The sequence below is a fragment of the Watersipora subatra genome, chromosome 7, assembly GCF_963576615.1.
Source record: "Watersipora subatra chromosome 7, tzWatSuba1.1, whole genome shotgun sequence".
NCBI lineage: Eukaryota > Metazoa > Bryozoa > Gymnolaemata > Cheilostomatida > Watersiporidae > Watersipora > Watersipora subatra.
This window is the reverse complement of record NC_088714.1, coordinates 18,499,243-18,509,295: the sequence shown is the minus strand read 5'-3', so window position 1 is coordinate 18,509,295 and position 10,053 is coordinate 18,499,243. Positions and strand designations below refer to the sequence as shown.

The following is a 10,053-nucleotide window of genomic DNA, read 5'->3' as shown; positions in this document are numbered from 1 at the left end:
TAGTCATACCACATTAACCCTAACTTAAAATGGTGTAGTCATACCATATTAACCCTAACTTAAAATGGTGTAGTCATACCACATTAACCCTAACTTAAAATGCGCTCTTGCTGGCAATCAGGAGAGGTGCTTTTCACACAAGATCAAAATCAGAGGTTAACGATCTTGACTCATTTCAAACCTTCAGCCAACTAAGTAATAATTAAATTTTCACAAACCCGGGTAATTGCTGGGGCCTCCTTTTCAATGATGGTCTACCTACAGTAGCTTGTGCTTAAGACATTTTACGCAAAACATTCTCTACTGCTTGCCACATATTTCTGCTTAATTGCAATAACACAGCACCAGTAGGTTCCTACTCACTTCTGCTGACACCCTGAATGCCTGTTAGCCTGCCAAATCTTTGAGGCTTCATAAAAACATCAGGCTTTAAAATTTGACAGTAATGTTTGCAGCCTGCCATAATTTATCAAGCCACTGTACATCTCAGGATAGTGAGCCAAACTAAATTGGCCTTACAGAAACTGCATTTAAAACGCTCTATTACAATCACAAAGCGTCATTCACAAAGCGTCATTCACACAGCGAAACAAAAGAACGGCCACTGAACTTAGCAAATACATATTACGATTAAATGATTCCAACACCAATTATTCTATCAACTGGAAAATAACCGCTCACTGATGACTCTAAAACATGATTATCATATACAGGTTAAACCTGTTTCATTGAACAAATGTAATGAACTTATCAGCGCATGTAGCCACGCTAGCAAATTCTTACAGTCAAACTTTAAAGCCTGATGTTTCTATGAAGCCTTTAATGACCATAATCATTCAGCTGCAAGGTTTTAGCAGGTTTAATAGTTCTAGCTGTCTATAAAGTAACCAAAACTGGTACAAAAATTTTATTGAAAGATTGCTCTCAGCAAGCATGAAACTATTAGTAATGAAGCATTTTATTTACAGTTATAGTCTGTTTTACTGGTTTTATATACATTATATATAGATCTTTCAGTAACAATCATGCTGTATAAAAGTTCCATACAATTCAGCGACCAATTTTCTATTTCTTCATGTAGTAGCAGTATGGATGTCCATATCCTAACCTTTAACCCCATTACTTCCACACTTAATTCTAAACAGTTCCTAGAACACAGCTATATAGTTAGTTTTAAAAAAGCCTTCACAGTATAAACAAATTTAGCACAGGAGTGAGGGACATTTATCATGCTTTAAAAGAGCAGAAATTAGCTTTGATTCTAGTGGAACCAAACTTAGATACATTCATGTGAGCAATCCCTCTAAGATCTAGTATGATGTCTGCTTAGCGTATTGCAAGCAGAAGCTGTACATGTTTGTAAAAGCATCGTTATAAACATAATGGCTCTGTGATCTTGGCTAGACAGCTCTGAGTCCAGTGGCGAGGAAAATTAACGACTGGAGATATGCCCAATTGTAGAGAGCAATTTATAGTTGGAAGTCATTTCTGTCATCAATAGCCTTTTCTGAGAGTTAAAGCCCAACCTTTAGTTTCCAAGTAAGGCATTTTAGACCACTAGGCCATTGATGCTCTCTCTGAACTGCACACAAATTCAGTCCAATTTCAAAGTATTCCTATTAGTTGCATTAACAAGCCATGGCTAAATATGCAGTAGAACATGAGACATCATGGGAAAAATAATTCATCATAAAAGATAGTTTTTTATGCTATGATCAAAGTTGATGGTGTTGACATGAAGCACTACACACAGGTGTTAGAGTTGGTTGTTATTAGATTTAGGCCTAATACTCGTTCATCTCCCAAACCACATTGATTCATTGAGGTAAATTTGCATAAGATCCAAACAAAATCATTAATTTAAATTCAGGGAAAGGTTTGTCAAGCGCGTGCCTAGAACACTGGTTTGTAATAATTATTTTGGTAGCAAAAGTATTAATGCGGTATTTAAAAACAATAACAAAATATGTTGCATAATCTATGTACAGACTCTATAGAATATTTCATAAACAATGGCATGTATTAACAGGTTGTCACTAGCAAACTGATGCAATTTATAAGGTTGTACCAAGAAGGGAAATAGTGTTTTAGGAAAGAGCTGTTCAAAATTCAGTTGATGGCCATTACAAAGATTATGGAATTCAGGGAAATCACGCCGACTAAGTTCAAGTGAGGTTTTTGTGGAAGTAAAGCAAGTGTTGCGAAGTCCTAGACAGTCAGAGCATGATGGTGGCTGTAGTATCTCTCTAAGTTATAACAAATGCTTGAAAATAGAATTGTGAATGATATTTGAGAAATGTCAAAGCCTTTTTCAAATGAATAACAGCGCTGATATGGTCTGAAGTTGAACTATTTGGGACACTGACTTTTGCTTCGCTCATTTGTCTCTTTTTTCTTTCTTTCAAAGTCAGAGAACAAGAGGCCTTTTCAATGACAGGATGCTATTCATCAGCTAACATTATTCTGTGTTAACAATAAATTTTAGCGATTTCTCAAGGCACCTGAAGGGAAGTCAACAAGAGGTTCCTTGGATTGGCTACTTATCTTGTATGGTGCGAACTTACTCGTAAGATTTCGACAATCTGTGTCAGAGTAGACATAGATTATTGAGAGATTGAGTAGACCTTGACATAGGGTAACTCTATATTAGTGACATAGAGTTACTTTATGTCAACGTCTACTCAATGTCTCAATAATCTATGTCCACTCTGACACAGATTGTCGAAATCTTACGAGTTCGAGTTCGCCAGTCAAGGAGTAACAAGTCAAGGAGCCTACAATTACAAATAGAGTAACTCTATGTCATGGTCATTAAGTTTATACATGCATTTTAGTGACTATAACAAATCTTTCTTATTGTGGCTACAAAAGTGGGACTCGATCATTAGTAAACTAGCCTTCTAAATTTATCAGCAATGGTTTGTAACAATTCCATTTTTTATGTATTTGGGTTTACTCGCTCTATGAAAATTACCCCAACCTGCCTCTCTCCTGAGAGACACATGTAACAACAGTGGAATACTGTTTATATCTGCAATAGACTGCCAGAGGTAAGTTAGATTCTACACCACTTATTGACTTATGCCACGTTTTGGAAGCTTTTCTTAAATTTAAAGAAAGAATCCATTTCACCTACCAACTGTTTAAATAATCATTTATTTAAGAAAATGAGATAGACTGGCGCATCAGTAGAGGTTCATTACAGTTGCTTGCAATAAAGGTAGTTAATCACAAGTTTATTTCCTAAAATATGTAAGTAAGTATCTATGTTTTCTGCATTTAACTGCTTTTGAGATAATATGTTTAATAAACGCAACAGATATTAATAAATCTAACTTTTTCATGTGTTTGTCTGTTAGTCTCTGTAAACACTGCTTTTCCATATTTTTTGGCCGATTTTTTTCTAACTTTATATGCACATGCTCTGTGCCCTTGGGCAGGTCATCAAAATATTCAGTTTCAAAACTCACTCTGGTTTTTGCGAACCAGTCTCGTAAACACCCACCGTTGTGAAAATGAAATCCTAGACATCGCCGTGTTAATCAAAACAAAACCTCGGAAATTCATAGAGAAATAAAACCAGAGCATCTTGCTCCAGATAATCAGATAAAACCATATAACCTACATGTAGCCTCACTTCACATTTTGAATATATGACTATAATATATTTCCTATTGCCACTTGCACACAAATTAGGACCGCTGATCTGTGCCCATGGTTGCAATGCTTTCTTGTGATTGATTAACATTTCATCATCTGGTTAAGTATTGTGTCGGGGCAACAATCATCTCACAAGAATGTTGAATACATTTAAAAATAACATTTCAATCTTTTAAAATTACCACAAGGCACTTAGAGTAAAACCAGTTTTGGTTGATGATGAAAAAGTGTAAATCCTAGCATCTATATCAGATCCATAAATCTTATTCCACTAGGTTTTGAACAACAAATATTAGATATAGGATATTCATAACAAGGTACTTATATAAGAAGATATCAATGTAGGGATAAATGGAACCATAGCACTGAGCGATGATAGCATGCCGTAAAACAACATAGAGCTTAATGGTATCTCTGAGTAGTTAATCAACACTCTCTAATATTCCATGAGCTGATATTTTTGAATGAATTTAACGTTCTATAATGCTACTTTTACAAAAGGCCACTTAATTAATTCATTTGTCTTTGAAGGAGTTGTCTGCTTTACTGTGGTATAGAAATCTTGTTTATGCAATTATAATTTCTTGTGAATGATATTTCTATATTAAATTGAATAGTGCTAATTCTTTTTGAATTAATTCAGGGTATAATCATACATTGAAATTGACTTACACAAAGAAAAACTCATTCGCAGAAGATTTGGTATTTCAACGGCTTTTAAATACTCTTAAATGTTTAACTCTAATAGCGTCTCAAGAGTTTATTGAGCCAGTACACAGTACATAGTGTACAGTACACAGTGCACAGTGTACAGTACACAGTGTACAGTACACAGCACACAGTGTACAGTACACAGCACGGTGTACAGTACACAGCACACAGTGTATAGTACACAGCACACAGCACACAGTGTACAGTACACAGTGTACAGTACATAGTGTACAGTACACAGTGCACAGTGTACAGTACACAGTGTACAGTACACAACACACAGTGTACAGTACACAGCACACAGTGTACAGTACACAGCATACAGTGTACAGTACACAGCACACAGTGTACAGTACACAGCACACAGTGTACAGTACACAGCACACAGTGTACAGTACACAGCACACAGTGTACAGTACACAGCACACAGTGTATAGTACACAGCACACAGTGTACAGTACACAGTACACTGTACACAGCACACAGTGTACAGCACACAGCACACAGTGTACAGTACACAGTACACAGTGTATGTTGTCGCTGGTAGTTCAGCACAGCCATTGCACTTTAATACGTAAGAAATGTCTTCTAATCAAGGGAGAAGTTTGCTATCTTTTTTAACTCTGACCTGAACTTTAAAAAACAAATCCTATCTTTTGGAAATAGTTATGCTAAATATTCAATTATTAAGGCTAGTCTGAACAATACTCTATCATAAATAGAGAAACATTCTATGAAGAGAACATGTTCCAAATAAATACATCTTTCAAAATAGTTTTTCCCCATAACATTTTCACCGTTTAACTATTTTAAACACTGTTGCAATTGTTCTCTAGAATTAGCCATAGAATACCTAGACTTTCCCTAGCCCTTGATACTATGACAAGTTGAATTAACAAGCGTACACCATCGTATTCAACTTGTTGGCTACAGGCTATTGGCTACAGGCTACAGGCTCATTGCTATCATATGATAGTCTCAGCATACAAATATTAACACTGCTTGATTGTTATCGGTTTATGAATAAACAATTAAGATCTATTACACTTGCTTTTAGGCATGAATTCTCGACCAAAAAATTTTAAAGTATTGCCTTTTTAAAACTATAAAATATTATTATCTTTATCAAGTATAACGACAGATTAATCAAAGACTCATTAAAATAGTTTTACTTTGGCTTAAAACTATTTACATCTATTACGCTGCTCAAAAATTTATTTCAATAATTAGTTATGGTAGTTGAGCCTTTTAGTAAAATACATTTTAACGCTTTTCACCATTGACTTGCATAAAATATGTTCAGCCAATGATGTTCTTAAAACTATCTTTCAGACTTAAGTATATTTGCAAGCTCTATCAAACTCACAGTTCAATCATATATTTTAGAGGAAAATGCAAGATTGTATATAACTTAATAATGATTTGTCTCCCTTGCTTTTTATTTACTGGGTGTTTGCCTTATTAATTTTAAAGTAATGATATTCAACTACTTAGTTATTATTTTTTTAAGTATGTTTCAATTGTGTGTTTTGCTAATACAACATTATAACATCACAGTTGTGCTGATACCAATTTTAGCACTGGAATAAACTGGTTAATTTTAATAATTATTATTTGATCCATTCAATGTTGAGGTAAGATCATACTCTTAGGGATCATTTCTATAGTATGTATCGCAAGGATCTCAACATCATGTTGTGTCCTAACCCAAACCACGATGAGGAGGAACAATGCTAGTTCCTGAGCGTGAAGCGAGCTCTGAGTGTCATTCACTGTATTGACTGGTCACTGCTATTGAAGATCGTTTCTCTAGTGCTTATGTTAGAGGATGGGACTAGCATATTCTGAGTGGTTTGTAACAATAAATTAATAATAAAAATGGAATTCAATTCAAGCAGCATACAATCATTGTTATGCAACCTTACATATATACATACATACTGACACTTAAATGTTCAGGAAATTTTTTGATGAGGTAGCAGCGCTAGGCCATCACTATCCAAGATATCTTAATTCAAGTAAATGTTTGATAATCAAAAAACATTAAGCTAGCTCAAATTTCAGAGTTAAAATGTGATGTAGCGGGTAAATTGCAGAGTTTACTTACATAGCTAGTGCCATTAATTCGTGTATTCGCAAAGAATTAGGCAGGCAATATGCGAAATTTATTAGTTGACAGCCAGTCGTTATCTGATAAAACAACCATCTATAACAGGGGTGGGCAAAGTTTTTACTCAAAGAGCCAAATTTCAAAGTTGCAAGATTTTTGGGAGCCGCATAATATGTGTATCAGTAAAACATTTCATACTGATAATACAAGTTTGGTAGTGGTTGTAGTAAAATTTATTTATTAAAATACATTTACAATAGCATTGAATAATGTTGAAGTGAGCCTAAAGAGCTTTGTATAACAGTATAACATTTCATGAAGAGCTACATTATAACATTTCATACTGATAATACAAGTTTGGTTGTGGTATTGTAATTAAATTTGTTTAATAAAATAGTTTTGCAATAACATTGAATAATGTTGAAGTGAGCCTAAAGAGCTTTGTATAACTTAAAGTTTACTGAGATACATGGAATTGTTTATGGCTGCTCATTATCCCTTGGTAGTCTGGCTCTCTACTGCAGCAAGTTATTCTTAAGAGTTGACACAAGTGATCTTGGGTCAAAGTGGATCTCAACTTGCTCTTGATATTAATCATGTATGAAAATGCTGATTCACATATATATATGTGGCAGCAAACACAGTGTACAACCATGTTCCTAGTTGAGCAAGCTGTGGATATTCAGCCTTTGTTGAAGTTTTCAAGTAGAACCCCTCCTCAATTTCATCTATATCTGTACCTTTGAGGTGACACAACTCCAGTTGCAGAGATGAGACATTAACACTTTTCAATGGCAACTGAGTAACTCACTCTCCATTAGGCTTTGCCTTCTGAGGTGCTTTTATGAGTTGTATGATATGTTTCAAAGATTGAAACTGACTAAATTGATTGCTAAACTCTTGTTGCAGCTTTTCTATAAAGTGAGTGTACTCAGCTGTACAAGACGCCATTTCTTCATCGTCATCTAAAAACGCTTTTAGAGTAGGAAAGTGAAGCATATCACTTTGCACATCCACCACGAACAACTCCAACTTATGGGAGAAGGCTTGAACAGCTGGTAGTGTATTAATGATAGTCTTGTTCTTCCCTTGAAGCTTGAGGTTCAAATCATTCAAATGGCCACAGATGTCAACAAGGAAGGCAAGGTCATTCATATCTTTAAAAGAGCTCATCATCTCTTGAAACTGTCTTGCATTCAGGCTTGTGCATGTATTTAAAAATGAGGTTAGCTCCTGACGAATACTCGACAAACCTCCACAGAGTATTTCCCTTACTTAGCCATCTACATGTACAGTAATGTTATTGTAAGTTAGTAAATCTTCACCAGTGGCATCGTTTTCTTTGTGAAACTTCTTTAAGTTTCTGTGTCTGAGAGCTGATTGACTTCTGAGAAAGTTGATCATCTTCATAGTCTTACACATTAGTTTTTGAAAGTGATCATTTAGTTTTACGCATAAAACAGTTTGGTGGATGATGCAATGGAATGCTAGCATTGATGGCATATCCTTCTTCAATCTAGCTAGGAGCCCTTGATCTCTTCCAACCATGGCTGGTGCGCCATCTGTTGTTACAGATATGCATTTGTGGAGAGGTATCTTCATCTTATCAAGTCTTTTACCGAGGACATCATAGGTAGCCTGACCGGTGGTTTCTCCTTCTAATCCAACCAAAGTAAGAAGCTCCTCTTTCATTTCTTCACCATCAAAGAATCTGCAACACAGGGTATATGACTAAAGCATAATACTATACTTTATAAAGAAACATACTGATGCTTCATAAAATATGCAGTATAAATGTGTGGGTTAGTCACTTTGAAACAAATATAAAATGAGTGCAGCATTTTCTACTTGGAGTTGTGTTCTCTCTTTACTGTCTTTTTAAATGCACTTGTATGACTTCAGCTTGCAAATGCATGGTAAAAATGATTACCAGTTGTTAGTGTACACACAGTAGCCTACATAACTTACAAAGACTGCTGATTGAGTTACATCCATTATATCAGTAGAACATCAATGGCGATTGAAAAGTAATTCGCCTGGTCTATATGGGTTAGCAAAGTCATTCTGAGATGATCATTAATGCTTTCAATTCTACCAGTGGCAGTTTTCCTAGAAAGTGGTATTGCCTTGACTTTACCAATCACATCACGCTTATCTGGAAAAAGTGTTTCCATAGCCTCAATCATGCATTCTTTTACAATCTCAGCATGAGAATAGGGATGTATTGCTTTTGCTAGAATCTTTGAGACTCATAGAGAAGCTTCTGTAGCGTGTTTATCAGTAGCTGTGAAAGAAACTAGCATATTTTCTGAAGAAGTTAGTGATTTTTGAAGTTTATCTGGCTTTTGATGTTTAGCTAAAGATCCCAGTGGAAATGTTGCAGTAAACTCTCTGTGCTTCGTCGCATGATGTCGTTTGATGTTTGTCTTCTTGTTAGCGAAGATCGTTTCCTGGCACAAAAAACATTGCGGTTTGCCATGCCTAAAAATGAATGCATATTTCAGGGTCCACTCATCTTGGAATTCTCTTGTAGATTCGTTTCTATTTCGTTTACTTTGTGAGGCTTCCATTGTAACTCTGGGAATGGTTTGTTTTGTTGAAAATGCCATTGCTACCCCCACTGCATTAATTGGCTCAATTGCAAATGACATGTTCAACTAAGGCCCAGCATCTTATATAAGCCAGCATTATGAAATCATGATAAAATGACTTCCTGATGAACCTTTCTGGAGCATTCTATTTTTGTCCTCATTAGGTCAGCAACGGACGTTATTACATCAGAAAAGCTACATGTACATGATGTCATGAATTATGACTCATGATGCATGTGTAGGCTATATATATATATAATGCAGTAATAGCACACTTTTAGATAAGCCTATTATGTCACAATGCATGTAGTTTTGTACAGTACATTATACGGATATTTTTATATACGTCAAAAAAATTTTGAATTTTCACAAAGTTGAAAGAGCCGCAAAAAAATTTGCAGAGCTGCATGCAGCTCTAGAGCAGCACTTTGCCCAGCCCTGATCTATAATAAAACAGCTAGCTTGGTTCATCTATGATAACCAATAAAAATGCTTTGTTAACCAAAATAAATACCTAAAACTGTTTGAGTAAATATAGTGGTAGCAATGATGTTTACATAAAATTCCCCTGTCAAGCTACATGTTCATTTCAGCAAAACTAAATGTCAACAAAATAGTAATAATCATGTTAGTACCAGATGCATACAGCTAGTGCTCATCATACTCAACTTACATAGAGTATATGTACTACTTTTACCTAATGTAAGTTTTAGAAATATTTCAAATTTTAATAAAGTTATGGTGATTTTAATATGATTGGCCACGGAATCAAATGCAAAAGTATCGACTCCGGTGGGACTCGAACCCACAACCTCCGAATCACATCTAACCATTAGAAGTCCGACGCGCTATCCATTGCGCCACGGAGCCATCGATGATGAGGTTTACAAAATAGGTGATGTGATATAAACTTAACAACAACGTGATAATTTGATGGGCTTTGCTATAGATTTTCCAATTGAACCTTTTCCGTTCCGCTGA

General features: G+C 35.3%; 1 protein-coding gene and 2 non-coding genes across 3 annotated transcripts; 1 reads left to right on the top strand and 2 right to left on the bottom strand.

The window, feature by feature from the left end:
* Positions 1–2,689: 2,689 nt before the first annotated feature.
* On the bottom strand, positions 2,690–7,636 carry LOC137400503 (general transcription factor II-I repeat domain-containing protein 2-like). Its single transcript, XM_068086830.1, has 2 exons — positions 7,293–7,636; positions 2,690–2,774 (listed from the first exon to the last, which is right to left on the bottom strand). The coding sequence occupies exons 1-2, from the start codon at positions 7,634–7,636 to the stop codon at positions 2,690–2,692; spliced, it is 429 nt and encodes a 142-aa protein (XP_067942931.1).
* Positions 6,008–6,224, top strand: LOC137401264 (small nucleolar RNA U3). Its single transcript, XR_010979311.1, has one exon. It is a non-coding gene; the product is annotated as a small nucleolar RNA U3 (small nucleolar RNA).
* Positions 7,637–9,856: 2,220 nt separating the features above from the next.
* Trnar-ucu (transfer RNA arginine (anticodon UCU)) lies at positions 9,857–9,942 on the bottom strand. The gene is given in 2 exon segments: positions 9,857–9,892; positions 9,906–9,942. It is a non-coding gene; the product is annotated as a tRNA-Arg (tRNA).
* Positions 9,943–10,053: the final 111 nt, after the last annotated feature.

Bases quoted from the DNA above. Each gene is read 5' to 3' on its own strand.
- LOC137400503 (XM_068086830.1), bottom strand. From the start codon at position 7,636: ATGAATGACCTTGCCTTCCTTGTTGACATCTGTGGCCATTTGAATGAT. The intron at 2,775-7,292 runs GTGAGTTACTCA...TTGTAATTGTAG, and splicing joins AAGGCAAAGCCTAATGGAGA to GCTCCTTGACTTGTTACTCC.